General features: G+C 43.1%; 2 protein-coding genes across 2 annotated transcripts in view; one reads left to right on the top strand and one right to left on the bottom strand.

The window, feature by feature from the left end:
• Positions 1–1,858: 1,858 nt before the first annotated feature.
• On the bottom strand, positions 1,859–23,868 carry LOC124221173 (homeobox protein unc-42). The gene is made up of 6 exons (XM_046630932.2): positions 23,420–23,868; positions 20,449–20,576; positions 19,921–20,028; positions 10,904–11,086; positions 9,458–9,557; positions 1,859–4,894 (listed from the first exon to the last, which is right to left on the bottom strand). The coding sequence occupies exons 1-6, from the start codon at positions 23,637–23,639 to the stop codon at positions 4,788–4,790; spliced, it is 846 nt and encodes a 281-aa protein (XP_046486888.1). The 5' UTR covers positions 23,640–23,868; the 3' UTR covers positions 1,859–4,787.
• Positions 4,844–24,843, top strand: part of LOC124221178 (multiple coagulation factor deficiency protein 2 homolog) — a 37,302-nt gene continuing 17,302 nt past the window's right edge. Inside the window, exons 1-2 of the mRNA XM_069137200.1 lie at positions 4,844–4,975; positions 5,196–5,290. Of these exons, the coding sequence (XP_068993301.1) occupies positions 4,891–4,975; positions 5,196–5,290 (180 nt within the window). The 5' untranslated portion in view covers positions 4,844–4,890. The remainder of the gene's footprint in view (positions 4,976–5,195; positions 5,291–24,843) is intronic.

Raw genomic sequence — 24,843 nt, 5'->3', positions numbered from 1 at the left:
TCGCACGGTGGAGCTGCAGGTGTAATTTTCACGCGAAACCCAGCTCCGATGACGGACAATGAAATGTTGGGAAACGTCGTTTCTGCATGTCGGTATATTTGCCTGATGTTTCCTCGCTCAAATTTACCGTTTGGTAAATAACAAGGCTAACCGTTTTATACACTCGTTCTGAATCGAAAACACGTTAATAATTCAGCGCAATCCAGCGTCACGGAATAAAAACTGCTCGCGTGATCGAACTTATTTATCACCTTCTACCGAGAGATATTTTCTCACGCAATTTAGGTGTCCGTAATCTTCTAAATCACACCGAAATCGGTAATACTAAAATAATCTTCGGCATTAGTAATCACGGGCAGTTATGGGATATCGTTTAGAATTACAGAAATCGTACGAAATCTTAGAAATCACGAGTGATCACGTAATATAAGGAAAATTTCTTTGTCGGATTATCTCTCGTAATTGCTTCATAAAATATAAGCAATCACGAAATACGTACGCAATCATCGTGGTGTCAATTTTTTTTCTCCGGTGAAAGACCCCTTGAAAACATAACGGACACAGTTCACGTTTACTCCTCACAGACTGTGTTTTCTTCCCGGCTTATCTCTCGTACACATGCGTGACATATGCGAATCATTCATGAACCCAGCAATTTGTACACGTGTCGTTATAGTGCTGACTTATAAATTTATCATCACCGCGGGTGCCGGTAAACAAGTTCGGTTTTTATACTCCGCTGTATAATAGTAATGATTATCTTGTGTAGTTTTTTTCATAAAAGAAACGAATCGCCTTATCTTATCGAGACACTGTATTTTCATTTTCAAACTAACGTAAGAAGCAGCCGTACCGTGACAATGACGCATCGTCCGATATTATTCCGCATCGCATTTGACTCTATGTCTCGTTTATGGCGAACTGCACGTATTCCAGCAGCGTGAATGCGCAATTTTTTGCAAGCCCGAACGTATCGGAATTCTCCTATTTACAAAGGCTAATTGATGAAGTCTTCTTTATCTCCCTACTCGTATCGCCGATCTCTCTTCGGTCATTGAACGTTCGCTATTTGTTCCATTCGAAGGTTCATATAACATTGCATTGGTGGTATTAGCGAGAACAATTATTCGTCGCATTTTTTTTCTTTTTCCCCGCAATGCTCGAGCTTGTTTTATGTATTGGGGAAGATCGATTAACGCGATCCCCAAGTTTTATCGATCCTTTGTGATTTTTTAATACAATTGTACGATTTGTAGCGTCGGTGTGATTTTTTCGAAAATTTATCATCAATTTGAACACCGGCATTCTGTATAAATTTCAATTCTAAGGTTCTTTTTCTGTCAAAATTATCGTTCGCAAGGAATGGTGTAATATACGCTGGAACTGTCGATTTACTCATCCCAATCGTATGATACGAAATATTTCTATCGAAACCATTAATTGCATCAAATTATCCCAAGTTTGATTAAAGTTAGCGTTAACCAGACTTAGCGTCGATTGATTTGGATTGAAATGTGGTTAACGGTTATTAATTTTCTCCAATATCTCGTAGCTGCAGAAATTATTCATATTGCGCTTGATTGAAGTAAACAATGAAATTCTTACATGTGCTTATTTTACATAATCCTTGTTTACAGCGAATGAAAATTCAATTGTACATAATACGTATTACATATTGTAGCTTCGGTATTACTTTTAAACGTAATTTTTATTTAGGCTATGTACAACACATACGTACATTACGTAACTCTTGCTTAAATTTAATTACACATGCTCGTCTTAAACGCGTAGAATCCACCCAATTTTTTAAAATCTTTTTATTCATTTTGTTTTACTTATTTAGTTGGTTTTCTTTTCATTTCTTTTCTCTTTTTTTTTTTGGTTTCTTTTCTTCGTTTTCTCTTATTTTATCAACTCCTCTGATATGTTACAAGTTTTTTTCTCCTCTCTTTTTATTTATTTATTTTTCTTCTTCTTCATTATTTAGGAACATTTCGCGTGTAATTTCGCGAGGAAGAACGCGCGCGAATCGACGTCAAAGTATTTTCTCTCGCATACTTTTCCTTTTCTATGTGATAAAAAAAAAAAATTCGAAAAATTCGGCATCACGTGTTGAGATCTTTGGTTTTGGTGCAAACAGAATATTACCGTGATACATTTTCGCACGGTTCTAAAGTTGATTTACATATCGATTAGACAGATATTGAAAAATGACACCAATATAGACAGATTTTTTTTTCAACTGGACAGACTCGAGGAATTCGGAATCTCGAAATCGCGAGTGTCGAATCACTTTTACTTATTTTTCCTTCTTTTTTTTTTTTATTTATTTCGCCTTCGCTTCGGTATCGCCGTATAAGAAAAAGCACAGAAATGAAAATAGTTAACTCGCCTAAGTTTTTATATACACATATATATATATATATATATATATGTATAGGATAGGTTGGTATTTTAGGTATGCTTAGATGTTAAAAGGACATTGAAAAATCGTTATTACATTATACAATCTGTGATTACACTATGCTTTATATTCTATACTTTATGTACAGTTTCAACGAAAGTGTTTGCGAATCGTTGTTAAGAAACTAACTAAATCTCGTAAGAATCTCGTATTATCATGATACCTTCGATATTACGCAAAAATTTTGTAATAATAATAATAATAATAATGATTAGAAAACAACGTATTTCACTCATTCTCTCATTCACGCTCGGCACAAACTTTTCATCTCACTCGTCTTCTTCCCGCGTAATTTCCTTCGATTTAATCATATATTAAGTCGATAATAAACCTCAACCCTTTCCATACCGATGAAACATTAAATTGTCGCATCGACTCCATTGCTGCATCACTTTTACACTGAATCATAGTCAACGGAAATCCGCGGATAGTCGAAGAGATCGCTTAATGATTTGAGAACGTCAGGGCATTTTCGTATTTTTTATCAAATTGTTACAACTGAATCACATTCAATGACGCGAACTTGATACTGTAAGCTATCAGTAGAGAGTTAAATTCTGTACAAATTTGTCCATTGAGCCCAATCCGTAGCTCAAACGATTCAAATGTTGGAAAACTTATCCTTAACGATCTTACTGTTACTAGCTAAACCGTCGACTTTACAACAAAAACTGAACGACAAAATTGTGGTTAATTCAATTTTGTTTCACTCAAGAGCAAAGTCTGTAGCTTCAACGATTTACGAGTTATGTCCTTTCACGTAGAAATTCGTCTTTATTAAGCCTTTTTCGTGGCTGAACCATTGACTGTGCAACGAAGCTTGAAATGACACATTTGTAGAAAATTTCTCTCTTTACGAGCTGCGTCCTGAATCACGTCCATATCGTTAAATTAATGCGGCCGATGGTTAATAATTGCGAAAAGAATGTCATCATTCCCTTGTTACTTAAGTACAAAAAATTCGAATTCCGAGATTGCCCTTTCAAACTTATGTTCAAAAGACACGCTTCTATCGACAATAAGCTTTCCACGTCAGAGCCATGGAAAAGAAAAGTTTCTTTCAAATGCAAAACCCTACTAAGGATCATCCGAAACTGTTCGCGTACGTCATTTAACAAAAATCAGTACTTCAATGACGGAAATAAGTGCGGTATGGAAAGGGTTGAACATCCCATAGAGCCACCCATTACAGCACGATCAAGTTGAAATTCCTTAGTCCAGCCTCGACTGATTTCAAGTAGAAGGTTATCGAAATTTTCTAAAATCTCGTAAAAGCTCGAACCTTCTCACCAAACGAAGCTTCTCGGTAACCTCAGTCGCAAGGGCGGGAGAAATTATTGCTCGGTAATTTTTCACGCGTACAGTACAGGTATAAGAACGCAGTGCAAAAACGAAGGCGTACCCAGAGACTCCGGTAATTCGAAACTCGAAGAGTCTAGGTAGGGAGACAGGAGGGTCGGCTTGTTCACGGTGTTCCTACCCGACGTGGACAGCTGTACGTCCCACGCTTGATTGCGGTATGGGTAAACGTAAGTAAGCGTGCACCTACCTAGAAGCCATGGAGTTGGTTCTGCGGCGTTGTTTAATGCGGTATGTGGGTATAACCATAACGCGTACCACTGCGGGGTACGAAAAGAATTTATACAGTCGTCGGCAAGACGTTCTTTAGGGTCGTCGTACTCTACGGGGAAGACGGTTCCGACGTGTGAGAGCTTTCGCACGACGCGTAGGTGCACGGACACACATTTTCCTCTTTTAAAACTTAATTACAATTATTATTTACGATGAACATTTTACGTGTACAATATTTACGCGTTCTTTGAATACTTTGTATGCAATACATATATATATATATACATACATAAATACGTATATATATGTATTACTTTCTTGGACGTGCAGACTGCCGCATAGGCGCGTCTACGTCTGTATACTCTTAACTCTTAGCAAATGATAGTTTATAATTTGATATCGTTCAATGTATAATGACGCGTGTTATGACGATTTGATAGTTTGATGGTTCGAGTAATAATCTTCGAAAAAATTAATTCATGTATACGTTATTAATATTCTATGGACTAGATTTTTCGACTAGCAAACGAAACGGCAACTCGGTGACAATTTTTATTATCCGACTTGAAGATTTTTTCTTAACCTCTGATTACTCGATCGATCGTTTGGGTTGATCCAATTCGGATCGGGTTCTGGTGCCATGTCAGAATGTACAGGTTGCGTATGGTGCCGAGTTGACGAAAGAAAACAGTGTTATTAATACGTTAATTCTCAAGTGTCTGAGAGATGTGCTTTACTTGAATCTCTAAAATTATGTTTGATATTGCAGCATTGGTGCGGCGAGATTTGGATGGTGGGCCGTATTCATTCTCAGCGCAGAAATACTTTTGTTGTACCACTCGTCTTCCGCTGACATGCCTGTAAACAGAAAAGAAATAATGCGATACAAAATCTTTACAGACAGTTGCAGAATTTTCAATCAAACGATAAACCAGCCTGGTAAGTAAGAGTGTAATATATACATTTAGTATTGAGTTCTGTTCAAAAGTGGTTCGTATCGCAAACACGTCATTATTGAGCAGCACCGAAATTACTCGTTCGGTGTTAAAAAACCTTTTAGCGTTTCGTATAATACTTGAATGGAAATGACGGATACACTTTACTAGATCAGCTACCGAAATTTCGCTTCGAACTGACCGAGAAGATTCCAATTCCACAGGGAGAAGAAGAGTGATGTTTGAAAACGGGGGTAAACGGTCGTTTTTCCGTCTTTCAGTCGAAGGCTTTCTTGACCTTGGCAACGTCGAGGCGAAGGTGAGAAACTTTTTTATTAGAATCGATCGAGCAGCGATTGAATGAGGCGAGAGTGTATGAGTTCTCCTCGACGGAATGGCGTTAATGCTTTTTTTCCCCTCCCGCTCAAGTTCAATTGGCGGGAATAGGGCAGAAGGGGCGGAGAATGGAATGAAAGAAGCACCTAATAAAAATGGAATGAAAAATTGGCGAAGAAGATAGAGCGCGTCGTTCGTGCAGGTTCGATAAAACAATCGACGATCGCATTAAACCGTTAAATCGTTATATAAGAAGTTTATAACGTCGTAAAGATGGAGGCGGGGCAGAAATGGTAGGCAATTCGCGAATAGTCTTGATTCGATTTAAAAGCGATATTCCATCCCGCGGCGGAAATGATGTAAGACGGCGCTCGAGCGGAAATGGAACGTCTTCGAGCGAACGCGGCCGTCGTCTTGACGGAGCTCAACGGGCCGCTCCATTTCCGGTCCTGTTTTTATCAAATCATTCGATAATGGTGGATCAGCGCTGAAACCTTGATAACAGCATCGTCTCCTGGTCCCCTGCGGTCTTTTTATCTATACCGTGCGCTAATGACTCTGTTTGCAAAAGTCTACCTCACGCGTCGGTCGAAAATTTCGCGAAATTTCCGCTACGACAGTAACGATCCCCATTGGCACCGCAGCTCTGTAACGACCTTCGTGCTGTAAGGTCTTTCATGCGTTAGATTAGCTCGCTTTTCTTGCATTCCAAGATCACCCACTTTTTATCATTCACGGAGAAAGCTCCGGGGGTAGTTTTCCTTATTATTTTTATTATCCGTTTTTCGCTATCGTTGCGGCAGCTGCTCGTTTCGATCATTCGATATTATATTGAAGTCTACGTACCAGCGTGACAAGAATTACCGGATCAGCGAACTTCGCGGTACTTTTCGTACTATTATTATTGTGTAAGGTAGCATGTTTTTTTTTTTTCTCAATTATTGCCGGAACAAGGACTATACCTAGGCTTCTGCCGTACGAGTAATCCGTCCGAAGTACAAGTTTTGTAGAAAACAGAATTTATCAAAGTATGCAATGATTACTACGGCAATTGTGTAGATATTCAGATTACCTGTAAAAATTATAACGATTTTCTGTTTTACATCGGAGCAACAAGAAACTAGACATCGATAAAAAAAAAGTAACAACTTTCTAAAAACTTTTACAAGGTCAACGGAAACAAATATTTCATTATTTGTTTTTAATTGAAGGCAGACCAATTGTCCAATCGTACCGGTTTCACAGTAACACGATTATTTTCGAAAACTTCCGCGAGAAAAATTGAACGGGTAAACATTTTGACACGTCATTTGAATGGGAAAGAGTCACATGGCGTATACATACGGAATATCTCTTAAATTTGAACTGAAAATCCTATACCTTGGGAGAGTTTGTAGTTCGGAAAAGAAAAAATGTCCAGATCTTGTCCGAGAGGAGAAAAAAAAAAATTAACCCAATGAAACAATTCACTGTCATGTCCCGCGGTATAGTTTAACGTATCGAAATAATATCTCGCGGTTGGGAACGTTTCGGCCCGTTTAATCCTTCCGTTTTTTCAATTCGCGAGAGATCATCCAAGGTCGAGGTTTGGCGCAAACCGTGACGAGGGGAGACGGTACATCCAACGCTGGGAAAAAAGACGCGGTGCTTTGCCCACCATAAAGGCCACTTACCGCTGGTTCACCTAGCTCCGAGCAAAAGGGTAATTAAATTTTTAGGGTCTCGTAAAAAGTTTTTAGTAGCCTCGTTCCTCGTTCGACTTTGCGAATTTCCCCCCTCCCCCCCCCCCCCCCCCCCCTGCCGCTCTTGTGGTTCCTTCAACGCACCGCCCCGAAACCGTTTTGCGGTTATCCAGTGTGCGACCACCGAAAATTCAGCTCCACTCGCATGCTTTATTGCGATTAACCGGACTTGGGAAAGATTCGGCTCACTGATTCAAACCTAAACTATGTCTATTAGCCGCTTAGCAGAAACGGAGACCAGTTCGATCCACCGTTTTACAGGACTTGCTTCGACGCTAACCGCTGACCTCGTGTTAAATTCTATCTTTGGGTACCTCGCGTAACCGACCATTCCATATCCTTTTCGATACGTATTCGAAAGATCGTTTATCCCTTGACGAGAGTGGCGGACGTCAGACTTACAATTTCGCAACAAGTTTTTCACGAGCATAATAATCCAAGTGTTTGCATGACTTGAGTTACGGATTGAATTGGTCATTTTACACTGAGAGAAATTTTTAGTTCCGACTGTCGCTCAGTCCTTGACTATTTTCATTTTTTACCACAATCGAAAAATATGGTTCCAGGTACAAAATGAAATTTAGTTTTCTACCTGTTACCGGAAAGTCTGGTATCCGTTACTATTTTTTCTCGTTACGATCACTGTTACTATGATTTCTTGTAACTGTTGCGAATATTCAATGCTTGTGCAACGATAAATTGACAGAAGATTGCCAATACCAGAAAAGGATCGACAACAGAGCAAAATGGTAACGCGTGCCTCGTTTTTCGTAATTCCAACCATATTCAGACAGTTTTTTCAACGATACCTGTTTCACTGAATTTTCCTAGTTACTGTAACGAATGAAATTTTTCTCAGTGTATGTCAGACGAAAGCAAACACGAGATGCTTGGCAAATACGCGAAACTGCATGTTCCGTTAACATCGCCATATTAGTCCCCTGCACATTATCAGGCAAAAGAAAAATATGTTCTCGGTACCCGTTGACGAGTGGACTTTTTTGAAAATAAATTTTATTGCAAGCACGGTAAAAGCCCGATGACTTATCGCTTCGTTCATCTCGCCCGTGAAGTCTCGTTATAGATGCCTGTACCCAAGGCGACGGAGAAGCTGAGAAGTACGGGCGTGTGTTGTAACTGCAACAAAACAGGACGAGCACGAGAGGCGAAAAGGTATGCTCATTTTACGATCCTCCACGCTCGTCAGCCCTCTTGCATGGCTGCAACCCGTCAGAAGAGCGAACAGCTTTTCTCAGAATCATCGTATCTCGGTTCGTTATATTATACGACGCCAGAAATATACTCTGCGGAAATTTATTTACCAAAAGGTTTTCGGACGCTCGACCGGCGGGTGAACGGTACGTAGCGAATCGATCGATTGCCAACTTGCAAGGATCTCTAATTGAATGGATCGCACGATAAAGCCTAACTCTTCTTCCAATTTCACATCCATAACATATCGGTTTTTTTCATTTACTTCCAGTTTATGCACTCGCGAGCATGGGAGGGTGCTCACTAAGGTGTTTCAGAAATAAAAAACATTTTGGATTTCTCATGCTCCTACCCTTCAAAACTTGAGATTTGATAAAATAAAAAAAATATATATCCTCGCGAAGAAGGAGCTGTGCAGCTTAATTCGAAGCCACCGCTCATTGGACGTTTCTAATTATAACAGCCAACTAAAAGTTTATGACGAACTTTTTGAAAGGAAAAATTTGAAACCACGAGGATTTTATTTCGATTTAAGGGAAAACAATTTTTGTTTGTAACAATTTATGAAGAATTTTTGGCTGCAAAACTATTGTTTTTTGAATGACATCAATCTAATATATTATTTAGAACAATTTGGTGTGTGAAAAAAAATTCGTTTTTCTTAATTCGAAACACAATCCTCATGGTCTTAAATTTTTCCTTCCAAACAGTTCGTCATAGACGTTAATCAGCTGTTATAATTAGACACGACCAACGAGCGGCAACTTTCACCTAAGCTACAAAACTCCCGCTTCGCGAGTATGTTTTTTCCATCGAAACTCAAGCTTCGAGGGATATGAGCGTGAAAAATCAATTTTTTTCCCCCACCCTAGTGCTCACCTATGAATTACCTATGAAAGCATCGACTCACGTTCGACTTATTGCCTGCAGAAAATGAAGTCAACTAATCGTAGACCGATGAAGAGGAGGGCTTATTTGAAGCCAATAGTTGACTTCAGCTCAACGGTAAATCGACTTCGTCGTCTTTCGTCTGTCGCCATTACGGTGGTTTCAGTTAGTCAAATGATGGTCAACGCTTCGACAAGTCTGTTATCCGGGAAGCTTCGCGAGGAGTTTCCGAATTCTCATCGAATTTCACACCTCCGCGCAAGCTGTTTTCTGCCCTGTTTGAAAATCAGGTAAACATTCACACTCACCCATGGCATCCTGTCGCATTCCAGTGACCGCCGACATGTTTGTGGCAGAATGTGACATGGAGAAGGGCTGCGTCATGCTGGGATACGACGTTGTTCCCATCTGTAGAGCAAGCGGATAAACATAGTTAGCTGAAGCAACTTTTCACGAGCTCAACACTCCCGGGGATTTTGCTCCATGTTTTTTTTCTTTTTCTTTCTCTTTTTCAACCATCGGATACGGTTACGACTAGAAAGTTAATGTTTTCGGCCTCGGTATGAATAAGTGTATTTTACGACGCTCGATCTGCCGACATAGTGTACGCAAAAACCGCTTTGGGTCGGGTAGATATGCCGCGAACTGGACAAGTTGACGTCTTTATTGCACGGCGGGAGATTTTAAGAGCGTGAATTTTTTAACAATCGTTACCGGGATTAGACGGCGGAAACCGAAGCCGATGTCGCGAAAGCGGGTATTCAATTTTTAATCATTTCTCGATTATTGAAGTTAGTTTTGTCAAGGGATTTTTTATCATCTTTTATTCGTTTTGCAATTCCAATTTTTGTTGTTTTTTTTTTTTTTTTTTTTTTTACCTTGTTCAGTTATTGTTTCCAAAGAGAAAGGTAGAAAACGCGAATGGAATATGTAATGATACACGCGCGGAAAGCACGGAAATTCTCCGCGGTCCGGATGCATTTGATACGAGCGAATTATTGGCTCAATTAAATCAGTAGGCATTTACTAATTCGTCCGGCCCAACTAATCACTTCGAATGCAATTTAGCCTCATCGACCCGAAATGGTAGCACGTAGAACTGACCGTCGTGTAGGTATTAATGCAAGCGATGCAGGCGCAAAATATGGAAACACCTTTGCCGTCCGTTTTTTAACCATTATACTTACGGGAAATTTCGGATACGACGAAAATTGGGAACACCTGTAGAGCGGTTCGTTTGATAGAATGAAATTTGATCCATCCGTGTATATAACTGATGTAAATTATCTGTTAATCTGGTCGCGAATATTTCGATTGGATTTCGATCACATTGGATGGGAAAATTAAAGAAGGGAGAACTGTATTTTACGGCAATTAGTTGATGATTCTTTAATTGAAAATGATCGAAATTAATTCGACTGACGATAAAGGCTCGAGAAAATATCTCAAATGAGTAATCAAGTCGAACATAACTTGATTTAACTGTGTTTGAAACAATCGTTGATTAATGATTATACTAGAAGATAATTGCAAGTTATGTAAATTGAATGAATCGATCGGTTCCTGGGTTTACGTAACGAACGAACGACCCTGTCACGTTAAAATGCCGTTCTTCTTTCCCTCGTTCTTCTCCCAATCGATGCACTATACATTTTACCGAATGACACAAAACTTTTTACGATAGACATTCCGACGGCTGCGGGAGGCAATGAAAATTAATGCGGTTGCGTGCCTTCGGGGCGCAATTGACTCACCTGAGGATAACGATTAATTCCGTTAATGCCGTTGTGCGGATGAGGGTAGGGTTGGTATCCTCTTCCTGCTCCGGGATAAATATTGCGCATCATGGCTCCTTGGCAGGCAGGAATCGGCGCCAAAGCTTTCTGCAGCTGTTTTTCTTGCTTGCGGTATTTCGCTCTTCTGTTCTGGAACCACACCTGGAAGCACGCGCAAGTTTACGAGGGTTAATGGATTTAATTGATCGATCATTAATCCCGGTCACGTCACGCGGCCTGTCCGGCAATCGACTGCACACGGCACAAATTTAAGTTAGGAATTCCGATCGTTCTACGTACGTACATATAGGTATGTAACCTCGCCTTCGACCGACATGCCTTATACATAAACCCGCGTCGCGGTGCGTCAGGTAGTAATTGACCTCGGTTAATCTTGAGGTCAAAGTTACACTGCCCGTTACGTTCGTTGGAAGAGCGGAATACGTAACGCTTGTTTGCAGTCGGTTAAAATCAGGAGACTCGCAATAACAATCGACTGCGAGTGATGAAAGAAGTAATTTTCTTTCTCTGCGAGAGACCTCTGCTCGCATCGTATTTCCCTCGTCAAAATTGGCCGATCGAAGAGCTTCGAAGAAGGGAAAAGAGCGTTGAAATTTACTAGACAAAGCTGTGCGTACGGTGCAGACTCCTCCGCATGGTTAATCAATAAAACATCGCGGCCGCGTTTCTTACCAACGGAGTTGAGAACAGGTTCTGCGCGTACTTAAAACCGTCTGGTTCGAAATTGCTCGGCGCGAAGCGGTAATGCGAACGGGTATAATGGACACGGACTCGGGTACCTACTTACGAGCAGGTATAATCGTGTGTACCTAACATACCAGCCGCGTCTCTACGTGACTCGAGAGTGCAAAGAGCCGAGCGATCTGGACGGTCTGAAAGGGTAGTCGAAACTGGCGAGATCGCGTTTAAGCAGATTTATCCGCGCGGTCTGACTTAAATCTAATAAAAAGGCCCGCGTTCGCGTCAGACGAAAGTCGACCTTCCTCGTTTACTCTTCTTCTTTTTTTTTTCGTTTTTATAACCGCCAAAAATTTATCGCGAATCAGGCAATGCGACGTAAGAATTGACCGGTTCTCCGGTTCTCCGTCTCTCCCCGGCCTGTGTCGCCATTTTGCCGTTTTACCAATTCCCGTTTGTATCGAGGAATCATCAAGCCCATCCCCGAGGATCCTTCGACGCCACCGTTCCGTGCAGGGACGCCGACGCGACGCCGAGCGTCGGTTCATTCGCCACCGCCCCCGTCGTCCACCCCCGACCCGAAAGAGAAAGGCCTGCGGCTTTTGCGGGGGTGGCCACGCGGCGCCCGTGACGTCACTGCCGTTCCGTGATTCGCCCTTTATGCGGGCGTGACGTCACTCCCCGGACTCCCATTGGCTCGAGCGTTTTATCGACATTTCCACCGCGCGAACCGAGAGCTCGGGAATATGGCGACCTAGGCTCCCGCATCGCCTTCGCGTCGCGGATTAATCGCCCGCGGATCCTTAAAAAATCCATTTTCCACTCCTGAACCCGTCGAAATACGACGACGTTGTAATTCCCATCCTTCGTTCCTCTTCGCCGCAACTGACACCTAAGGGTCGTGTCGTTCCGCGCCTGCCGAAGGATCGAGCTGTCTTGGCCGATTGCGAGGGTAGCTCATTTTTCACTCGCGTCGCTCGCTGACTTTGTTTTTCCACTTGTCTTGAATTTAAACGACGAAATATACACTGAGAGAAATTTTTAGTTCCGGTTACCGCTCAGTCCTTGACTATTTTCGCACGATCGAAAAATATAGTTCTAGGTAGAAAATGAAAATCAGTTTTCTAGCTGTTACCGGAAACTCTGGTATCCGTTACTATTCTTTCTCATTGCGATCACTGTTCCACCACACTCAGTGTAGGCATTTGCATTTGACAGCCTAGGTTCTCTGCGAAAAGGTATGTAAGTCGCACGATCTCAAATATCGGAGAAGTATCTTTTAAGGGCTTTCGTGTTTCACGGATATCACCGTGCAGAGTTGGGTGTTGCGGCATTTAGCAGATTTGGTAGTTGTAGCGGTATACGCTGTGCGGTAACAGTTAGGTTCGAGTATCGAAGTGAAGTTGAAGCCAATGAAGTCACCGTCGTGAACTCTTTGCACAAACTTTGAAGAATGTTTGAATACCGCAATTGGAGAAAACGAATAGGATTTCTCTACTCCACGTATAACGATGAGTGATTACGGATGTGCTTTTAGCCAAATTCGATCGCGCGCCGGTTCGGTTAACGATTCGGTCTGCATGCAGGTATCGTACCATAGACAACCGGTTTTACTTCCACTGATTGTTACCATGTCGAGATTCCCTTGAAGAGAGTAACGTGGCCTCTAGGAAATTAAATACATATGCTTTGAATGGTTATATGGAAGTTTTAAATACGGTGTACAGTTTCTTTTTTTTTTCTTCTTTGTTATATTCATTGAGCGAGAATCAATTTACTTTAAATTCGTGGCGAAGGAACTTTTTCGATCGCCTCGTGAAGACTATCGAATTTGACTTAGTTGCGATCGAAATTCTTCGGGAGATTGATTGGCTAAAAATCGAAAACATTTACGTGCGAGTTAATCGCACATTGAGTATTTATCGAATTCTTACATTCGTAGACTACGAAGATCTCTTTGGAAATACGAAAATAGTAAGCACTGGAAGTGTAAACGAAAGCTTAGATATCGATGCTTAGTTTCAGATCGTTTTAAAAAACTTTAAAATCGAGGAAAATTTTTGGATCTCAGTTTGCGATGCCTGATTTTCTTCACAAGACTTGTATTTCCTACAAATCAGGCGAAAGACATTATTGCTGTCGTGTTGGCATTGTCAAGTATTAAATTTTACAGTATTAAAACGATATTAATTACGATCAACAATTTTGTTCGAGTGTATAGATCACGATTACAACAATCCGCTAATGCGCGACGAAATAATCAAAAAATATAGATTTTGGCCAACCAATCGACCCTGAAACGTCACATAAAATTGCAAAATGAATTTTCTATCGTGACAACCAAGCATTCGTCGAAAATTTTCTCAACGTACATATTCTTCTTCCGTATTATCCGACTAAACTGGCGTGTTAATTCAAACCAAGCGTAAAAAATGATAACCGCGATACAAATTCACTGCCTAGGATATAAGAATACAATTCTCAGCGTGAAAAATATCTGCCTGTTGAATCCTGAAATGCGAAGACCAAGAAACGGCGAAAAACGGCAGCTGATATCGGAGAAAAAGGACGCCGCAAACCAGCAGGCGAGTCTAGTTGTAGTATATACATGTATATATGTATATGTATATATGTGTATATATATATATATATATATATATATATGTAACCACATATACACACACACGTATGTACAGGAATGTGGCACATCGCACGGGGATGTATTCGCTCCTTGTGCACCCTCTCAAAACTCTCCACCTTTACCTCGGGTCCGCGTCCTCCGCGTTCATCTCGCGGCACCGCGTCCGTTTCTCCTCTTTTATTTTTGCTCGTAGGTGCTTTTTGAGAACATGCCTTGCCTTTCCCGCGTCCCTTAAGGCGCTCCCCGGTCTAGAAAGCTAAGAGTTCCTAATTCAATAACCATACTCTCTCCTCCTCAACGCCGTTCCCCCTCAACCTATCCTATCCTTAGTTTCCCCCTCGGCCCCTCTCTCTCTCTGCTACATCTCTCTTTGCCTCTCTCTGTCCTTCCTTCCTTCTCGCTTCATACCGCACGTATAGATCTCGTTCATCTCGCGAAAATTTCGCGACGATCGTACGTACGAGAATGTCTGTCACTTTGACGAACGGAGGCGGGAACTCGGTGCCAAAAGCCCTGCGCCGATTTTGGATCCGTTTTTGAATCGGTCGCGAGTGGTAGATTTCTTATTTGTTTTACTTTTATTTTACAAGTTCAACGGGGGATTAATTGACCCTTTTACAGAGGCAAGAAAGAATCGAGAAATAACGGTAATCGTAACGTGAAGAAAAGAGATGAAAAAACTCTGCCAAAGTATTTTCCCTTACATTTATTCAGCGATAAAAATCTCTCCGCGATATGAGAAGGTAATTGGCATGAAATAATCTGCATTCTCGTCGGCTGTGTAGGTCGCGAAATGAACCCTCGTTCGGTGACGGTGCATGGGATAATAATGGGAAAACGACCGGAAGTAATACGAAGCTTCCGTCGAGTAATTTTTGGCACGTAACCGTAAAACCATGAACCGCAGAAACGCGCGATCATTTCCTGCTTCTTTGACGTTCGTATCCGAAGATCGTTCGATTGAATTTACTCCTTAAATCTGATATGCCGAATCGGCGGTGACTCGAAAAGAATCGAGCGCCGAGCTGCGAGTGAAAACTTGAATCTTAATTCGCGGACTTTGTCGGGTTCGTATAATTACATTTATCCAGCGGTGATTTGCCCGATTACAACTGACTATTCTCCGGACTTTTATCCTCTCTTATCTTTCTTCCGCCTTCTCGGGCTACTTGCGATTCTGTGTCCTGTCCGTAATTTCCTATTCGCGAATACCGGTTATCGTACCCCGCAAGCAGGACGGGGGAATTTTCTTATCAATTTACTCGCGAGTGATCCCAGAGACTGTAAATAATCGTTCGACGATATTTCAACCTTTCGACGTCGGGAGTACAAAAACTTGCGCTCAAAGACTATCAGTAACCGTATTAAGGAGAGCTTCGGTTTCTCGAAGTGGTCTCACCGTATTGTTAGAAAGCTGTTGAAAATATTCGACCCATTATGAGACGCGATGAGAAATAACTAGCTAGTCAAAAAATGGCACCACAAAAATCGGTCTCATATAAATTGGTTGAAAAAGTTGAAAAATCGCGATATTATACCTATACCGACTGATGATCTCAATATTGTACATTTCCAAACCTGCCTCCTCATTTCTCGTTACATGGCTACAACATTTCCAACCATTTCGAAGCGATTCGAATCGAAACATCGATGCCGCAGCTTTTCTTTCGCAACTGCACTATTTTCTACTTCTATATTCTCGCGAGAATTCAAAAATGAAAAACTTCCAATCACCTATAATGCCGTCATCGCTCGGTAAGGTTTTTTCAACCACAGCACATTGCGCGATTACTCTGATTGTGAGACGCGGATCGTTCCGCTCTGCAGTTTCTGGCAGCGCACAGCGAATAAAGGAAGCATATAATCGTGGGAGGCGAGTATCGGGGGATTCGGCGAGAGGATTGAAGGAGGGTGGCTTTGCCGCAGGGGTAGGCCTATTTCTCCGTTGGAAAAGTCCTCCTCGTCCTCGGCAGGAATAGGAGGACCTCGCAAGCTTGAGACGGCTCGGATCTAGCTAGGGCGGAGAAAATCTAATTTAAAATGGCGGCTCGGATATAATGGCAGCCTCCGGTGCTATGTCATCCCCGCATCTTCGTATATTCGCCATCCCTTTCCACAACTCGTCTCAACTTTATCAACCGCCACGCACACATCTGTCCTCATCTTCTCATCTGCACCCCAGATCTATATGTATATACAGTGCATCTAATGTACACATGCCGTGTATGTATATTTATACGCATATCCGTATCATGTACCACCTCGTAGGTATATATATATACACGACAAAACACCGTACGGCAACCACGCTTTCATACCGTGATAAGCTTCTCAGTTCTTTCTTAAATCCTTAAACTTGTTTTTTTTTTTTTTATCCCATATACTCGAATATTCACAAATTTTTTCGCTAATAAAGACACGTGCTGTATGTTTACAATAGAAACTTGCAAACTACACGTGAAATGGATTAACTGAATTTTTCCGCACGGACTTAAATTCTGTTCGGATGAAATTTGTATCGTTGTCGGACAACGGTAATCAAAATTTAACAAACATCAAATTTCGAAGCAAAGATCTCAAATTTTTGTCCACATCGATACATTCCTTCCATTCCCAGCATTTGAAGTTTGAACGACCTTGGACGTCAAAAGTTAGCACGTTCTCTAGAGATGTTTTTCAGCAAATCAGTAAATCAAGGAAAATTACAGCATAATCGAGGGGATATTTTTTTGGAATACTTCGATCATTGAATTGATAACCTGTATCCGATGGTTTTGGTAATTGAGAGTGCCAATGTACGGTACGTAAGCACATGCTGTAAGCTAGTATCGAGCAGAAAGTTAGATAATTGGAGTAACTCTTTGACGATGCCACGTATAAGAGTTACCGAGTCCCCTTGCTTGAATTACAAGCAAACGATCACCGAGTGTCCCGTGGATGTTGTAAATAATAAACCATTTGAAAAATGGTAAATTTAAGGGAATGAGAGGATAAATCGTTGCTGCTCTTTTGGGGGAGACTGAAATAAGGCCCGGGGCTCGGGAAAGCTTTGTGCATAGTTTATATGTTATGCCGAGAGAGGGAGGGAGAGAGAGATACTAAAAGCAAACCGCGTTTTACTTGGCATCGGAGTTTAACAGGGTTAAGCCATGGCGGTTGCTGGGCTTTTAACGCAAACAACGCCCTGAATTATATATCAAACGACTGAAACGCAGGCGAGATTGCCGCCTGGTTAATACGTACCACTCAGAGCGAAACTAGAAGCGCGTGGTCCCGGGCGCAGTCCAAAGGGGAACCAAAACCCCGACGTCGAAGGAGAAAGAAGAGAAAGAGAAAAAAAAAAAATGCATCCAAGCACGCCGAGTGAAAAGCGAATCTAGCACGGAAGAAGGCATCCGACGCAAAAAACGAAAATCATCAACTTTCACGTTCTCCGATTCACAGTCAGTGTAGGTACGCAAGGGCGTAAAATTTTTCGAAGCGCTGTAACACCGCGTCGGCTATTCGCTTGTTTCGGTTCTCGCCAACTTTGCAAGCGCGAACGTAATCGCGAAATAATTACACGTGTACCGCGATGTGATTCCCCGACTGGCGACAACGTTTTTTAACCTCATAGCTTTTGCATCGACCAACTCACCAATTTTATTCCCCTGCAGATGATTAACAAGTGCAGGTCTTCTTTCGTTTCTTTAATTATCTTGCAATTTTCTGTCGCAGTTTTTTTTTTCTCTACTCTTTACAGAAACATGTTATCATAAAACTGTTCTCCAAGGTGCATTCGTGCAATCAAGTTCAAATACGTTTCTTTTTTTTATTTACGTAACGCTAATGGATATTTCGTTGCTGCATAACATCCGAAAACACCGTCGTGTTTCCAGAGAAATTTCTGTTTCGTTGCGCCAGAATCGAGGAAAACGTTAACGTTGTTACTTCATACATCGATGCACATGTTTACTTTGATACAGATTGAAAAAAGCTTGTATGGAAAATTTGCTATTTAATGGTGCCGAGCAGACTGCAGTGTGCGAAATTGGGTTTCCGTAAAATGCACCCCCGTAAGTCAATATAACGTCTTTGATTTCTTTTTCTACGCTTTTTTGTAATTAAAAAATGCTGTCGAAAAATCACGAAATTATTTCGATTTTGCGCGTATATTTTGTCACGGTGACAGTATCGATTATATATTCTTTAACGATTTCGAAGCCGAACATCTCGGCTTTAAATTCCATCCTCCAGATTTATACTCCTGTTTTTAAATCACTCTTGTCAAATGATTTTTTTTTTAGATAAAATAACCATTTTGTAGTTTAGCGTTTCCCCTTCAAAGACTGCCTCTTTCAAATTCTGTCTGCGCTTTTTTCTCGCCAAGTTATTCCACATCAAAAGAAATAGTGTCCAAAAAACTTTGATCCTACAGCTAAAATATTTCGTCAATAACGGGGGAGGGGCGTGAAACGGGAAGATTTAAAGTGAATTTTTCTCGCGACCGTATTTTCATCCGAAAAAAATTCATGCTACCGAGCGTTATTTTTCTAGGCACGCAGGACCTCGTTTCGCACAAATACTCGAGTTTCACCGCCGGACGTTAGTTACTGCATATAGTTCGTTGTTCGCAGTTCGCCGTTGAACAAGTCAGGGAGGGAGAGTATCTTGGACCGACAGTTGCTCCGTAATCAAATTTCGCAACCCCAAAGCGTCTTTGATTCAATTACGCGTGAGTCACGAGCAAAAAGACGTGCACGCGTATCCTACCCACGTGTGTTTTTTCCGATGCCCCTAACGAGGGGTGACAGTTCTCTGAAATTTTCACCCGCGATCAAAACTACGAGGCTTCCTTCTCACCATTGTTCGTTGCACGTCTCGGTATTCTTATTCAAAAAGCAGAACATTAGATAAGGAAAACAGTGGGAAAAAACTCGGTTTTCGTAACTCGAAGTCCTTCGTCCAAGACCTGTATCGTAAATTTGATTTGAATGTAAATTCCATGTTTTGCGGGAATTGGCCAGATGCATTCCGGCGTTCGGTCTCTGCGGCATCCGGCTTATTACAATCTGGCTAACGAAGGACACGCCGATGGTTGCAGCTAAAGAGCAGGACGTGGTCGCTCTTCAGTCAAAATCAAATGTAATACGTTTCGGCGTGTTGGACGCCATGACAACGCGACTAGGCACCAGCGGATGGTCCGGCATCAACGTCCGAGTTCATTAAGGATGATCCGCTTAACGCGTTCGCGTTGACACGTTTCGGCACTCCGTTCCCGGAGCTTTGTTCGACTTTGTTTGTTCAGGATAAACAGTGCGAGTTTTTTCGGTTTGAAAAAAGGGTAGGAAAAAACGCGAGCTCGAGTAAGTCCCTAACACGGCCGTTATATCGATGACTTTTACCGCAAATATTGTTTCCCAATAATTAATAGCCGCCAGCGGCCTGGCAGAGATGATTGGAGACACACGCGGGACACGCGAGTCGGAATTTGACGCACTTAGGAAGCGATCTTCGCCGCCTGGCGTACGCAACTATTTAATTTGATTCCCGACGCTTCGGCCGTGCAGGAACGTCCGTTCTGACGGTGACGTTCGACGACAGTCTGATGCCAAGATACATGACATCCATCTTGAATTGATTACCGCCTGTACGTATATCAGAAAGGGAAACTCACCTGAATCCTGGCCTCGTTAAGTTTGGTGCTCCGCGCCAACTCCTCTCGGCAGTAGATGTCCGGATAATGGGATTTCGCGAAGGCTGATTCGAGTTCCGCTAGTTGTTCCTGCGGGAGAGATATTTTACAAAAACTGATTGGTATCTTGCAGTCTGGTCAAAGAATTCTCTCTCAATTACAGCCGAGACTTACACTTCAATCCTCCCAATCAAACAACAGTCATTCGTCGTTCTGACGCGATACAAAGTTTCGAGATTACCGTACAGTCGAGAAGCGAGGTATGAAAAAACGACGTCGTTAATTGTACAGCGAAATTCAATTTCATCTTTGCGAACTTTTCTTTTGTCTTGTTTAAAACTCTGTAACTAGTCCACTGAAAGTGGCCCGCGGTTAGTTATAGGAGGAAACATAATTCACGCTGATCTCAATTTACCGCACAGCTTGTTAAACTCTCGGCGCAAAAGGATGGGAAAGAATTTCAGAAGCGCGTTTATAGTTTATTTTCAGTTGCGAAACAATAATTAATACCTGGGTGAAGGTGGTTCTGTGACGCCGTCGTGCAGGCGTCGGGCAGCTAGCGGTTGTCGGTGTGTGGCCGATGTGTGGACTGGATGCACAAGGTTCTGGTTTCAATTTCTTGAAGGCCCCTTCTGCTCCTGAAACGTGACGGTTTCCACTAAAATCTAAACGTCACTTCTGGCCTGCCGCGTAATTTACATGCAACACTTCCAGAGTCGCAGAGATGTAATTTTATAGTTCTGTCGTTGGAGATACGTAATCATCGCATCGAAAAATCGATCACCACATTATTTGCCGCCCCGTATCGTCTTCGGGACTTCAAGAGATCGACGTTCAGCGCGAAAGATGTCGATGAATCGGAACTTGAACCACCCACTAACGAGATATTGTCAAAAAACTGCATTCGTTGCTCAAATGTTGGCAATATCTCTTTGAACATTAACCAAGAGCCGCGGCTTAACGTGAGACAGTGTTGCCAGTAATCTCGGATTACGAGACGCACAAGCGACAGGAGGTGAGGATAAACATACTATCCTGTGAAAACTTGGCTCGGTAGTTTTCTACTTGGAAAAAGTGAAGCGTTGCCGAAACTTTGAGCTTGGGGATGATTGGACCCGACGCTGATCGTGAGATTCAAAATTAAATATCTGCCGTGTCTACGACCTCCTCACACACGGTGATCCCATCGGACTGTGCAGCGCGTTTTGAGTAGTAAGAGCGAATGAATGATCAGACTGAGATCATCACCGACTGCACGAACCCAGTCCCAGCTGATTGGATTCGAAAGACAAAGAGCGTCCTCGTTTTTCTTGAAGTTCGCGGTCGGAGATCGTGATACGCAGTCGTGCGAGTGTTTCACGGGACTGAATCTCCCGAGCTTTACGAACGGATGGGGTAAGCGCAGCCAGCGAAGTCCCTCGCACTATACTAACTTGGTTATCGTGCTAATGACCTAATGATATTACATGGTAATTCAATGTTCAAGGATGAATACTGTCCACTTTACATAGCTACCTTGCCCAGTTTCCCAGTTACCCAGCGTTTAAGGAAACTCGGTCAAGTTCAATGCACCGATCTCGCACACACCGCACTTTACACGTAGGTGCGTATTCACGTGCTTCCAGGTTCGCATCCGAGTTTGATCGGGACAGTTGAGCAGGCTACGTTGAAGCAGCGTTGAAAGAAACCGTACGAAAAAAGTGGCGAAAAAAAACTCACGACATTTTTTGCAAACTTTAGGGAGTCTTTGGCCTGGCTATGAAGACTATCATCGGTGCGGTTATACAGAGTAACGGTGAAAAAGCCAAGGCGAAGCTTTCTGAGTCGATGACGTTGCGGCGCCTAAAACCCAGGAAACTTCCCATCCGGGCACTTCGTCCCGCTCCCCTTTTCATCCTCTCATCCTCCTCCGACTCCAGAAAGTCGTTCCCGGCGGGACACTCTAAAGTTTCGAAGCGCTTCAAAGCGACACTCTCTGTCTCTCTCCTGGTCGCTCCGGGTCGTCGTTTCTATCTGGAGTGGCCATCTGCTGATCGGCCAATCTGCCGACACCCCTGCGCAGCAGCGAAGCATCTACTCGCGAAATTGGCGACAATTTTAACGCGTGGTGCAGCTGCACTAGAGACGCTCGCTTCGTTGGCTCAAGCCGTACGAACGCGATAAATTGGGAATTGAAATCACAGTAGGAAATGAACTTACTGTGACAGTTGAAGGAATACTTACTATTAGTCGAGCTGCGAATACAGCTGCGGGGATAACTTGCCGGGTTGCATCTGTTGCGGATTACAATTTGCAGCTACCGAAATATCTCGGAGATACCGCTAATGATCTGTCAAATTGTCAATCGCGTTCATAGGAATGTTTTTCAAAGAGCCTCGCTGCACGAGTTGACCAGCTTTGATTCGATAAGGATATCTAACTCTCAATTTTAACGAGCCAGATGTGAGGTGATCCGTTCAATTTTCACTGAAATATTGGAACCACATGGTTGAAAAATCAGCTTGGATATTTTTACGGCCCGTTGAGAAGACGCGGTCTCCAACGCCGCCAATTGGCAAACGCGATTTCGTCCCGTTTTCACTCGCCATGAACTGCGAAAGTATGCTAATTCGAATCCGACGGGACCACCGAATAATACATGAGGAACGACCTAAGCGCGAATCGTTTTCAGGTAAAACCCTTCCATAGGTATATTCGCGAGCGGATACTCGGATCCTCGCACCCTGTATCCTTTTCAAGATATTTACAAGTGAAAAACATATCCGCGTTGACTGTACTGCCGCCGCTCTAACATCACGTGTTTGGCGTTGGGACACGTCCAGCAGAAGTGGAAGCTTCGACATGTGAAAACTCGCCCGACACAAAGTGCATGGATATGAAGGTGGCAAACATATTGCGTACCGGTTGTGCCGACAAAAATACTTAAACAGCCTTCGAATTTTGTTTGTTTGCCGATGTTCTAATTGACATGTTTTTTCCACCACTCGAGTAGGGTGGTGCTCGTCCTCTACCAGCTTTGAGTGAACGCAGATAATGAGTGAGAATCACCCTTTCACCGAATCGCACCCTTGTCGCTCGGTGTCGGCGGCGACGCGTCGGACGACTGCCGTCACCCCTGGCGTTAAGCTCCCTAAAGCCTCCCCGTAAGCGCACAATAATAGACCATAGAACAGGTACCACCATATGTCTACACGTCCGCAGCACCATTGTTGAAACACGAGGACTTGACAGACCCCCAACATATGTAGCCAAGGTTCAACAAGCGGAAAATTCATCTGCTTTCAAAGGTTACGCGTTGCCCACTTTTTCAGACTGTCAGTGCTACTCCGGCTCACTTACGATACCTGCGACTTGGCGAACGGCGCCTGTCGTTGACTGTGGACGAACTATGCGGTCCTGGTTTTCGCTTCGTATCCTTGCTCGGGACCTTCCGAAGGATACTTTTACTCAGGTTCGTGAAACGACGAGGTATTAAACTTACCAACGGTAGTAGTAGCGCCGACGCTGTTTCGGCCTGGTGTTGCCGCCGGCGTCGGTGGACTGGCTTCAAGACCCTGATGAACTCCGTACAGGCCAAAGTCCTGCTCGTTGGAACTGGTACTGCTGCATTTCCGTTTTTCCTGGTTATGGTTTAGGTGGAACGAGTCGTTTTCGACGAGGCCAACTCCCAGAAGACCGAGGTTCGGCCTTAGCTCGTCCATGAGTTTGTTTTGCCCGCAGTTCGCTGCCGAGAAGTTCAACTGCCTGCTGAAGATCGCTGGGAATATGTTAAACTGCTGGTGGTCCAAGCTCAGCGCCGTCGTCGACAGTGAACTTCCAACGGAAGAGCCTACTGAGCCCACTCCGCCACCGGGGCCGGCACTTCCTGACAAATCGTTAGCCAGGGTGATGCCGGGGTGACCTTTAGGTCTGCTGATAACGAATTTGATCTCTGTGATCGCTTTATGATATCATATTTCAAACTTATTTCTGGTACGAAAAGAAAGACGGGAGAACAAACGGTCGGGCGCTTGGTACGAGAGTCAGACTCCGCTCATCGACGATCCTCGAACGATCTTCGATATTTATTGCACGCTATCGGATGAATCGGTAAGGGTGTTCGAAGGGTGTTTCACCCGGCACGTCGAGCACTCTTCAATACGGTTTACGAGAGCTTCACTTACTTCTCCAATTCCATTTCACCCCTTCGTTTTCACTGATTTCATCATCCGAGTCACCGGATCGACGATTCGAAGTCTAGGAATCCTACTCTACAAGCGTATGAGCAAGGATCCACTAGGCTTCCAATGAAACCTCCACTGAGCTTTCTTGGTGTCCCGTGTTTGATGGTTCCAATGCCGATGAGGGACACGTGGGTTCGTAGAATTTTCACACTTGGATTGGTCACAGTGGTCCGCGGAATGAACTGTACGCTGCGATGGTCCGAATGGAAAGACGAGCGGCGCGATTCCAGAATAACAGAAACAAGCCCCAGGCGTTTGAGGTCCGTTTCTAGGACTGGGGCACAAAACGACACCGCGATTCTCCCGTTGTTGGAAGGTCCGTGATCTTTGATCGAGTCCCTCTCGGCGGTCGACGCTTCACTCTTACTCTTGAGATGTTTGTCGACTGTTGGTGCCGGCGCACGCGGGCGTGTGTCTCGGAGTAGTTGCCGAATTGATCATAATCGAGTCAAAGTTCGAACGTGCAAGTGACCCAGTGCGAGTAAAGTGTGCAGATGTTCGGATGATAAGGTAAGAGCAAATCGCGAATCCACAAGGGCAGCCTGGTGGGCTGGTCGAGAGACAGAGATCGTCGAATCGAGAGCGCGGCCTTGATGCGAAATTCAAATCTTATTATTGCGGTTATCCAATTAGCCGAGGCCCGTCCTTGAAAATTCAAATATCGAAATAATTGGACAGAATG

Source organism: Neodiprion pinetum, chromosome 6 (genome assembly GCF_021155775.2).
Source record: "Neodiprion pinetum isolate iyNeoPine1 chromosome 6, iyNeoPine1.2, whole genome shotgun sequence".
Classification (NCBI taxonomy): domain Eukaryota; kingdom Metazoa; phylum Arthropoda; class Insecta; order Hymenoptera; family Diprionidae; genus Neodiprion; species Neodiprion pinetum.
The sequence above is the reverse complement of the archived record's forward strand: the minus strand, read 5'-3'. Positions and strand labels throughout refer to the sequence as shown.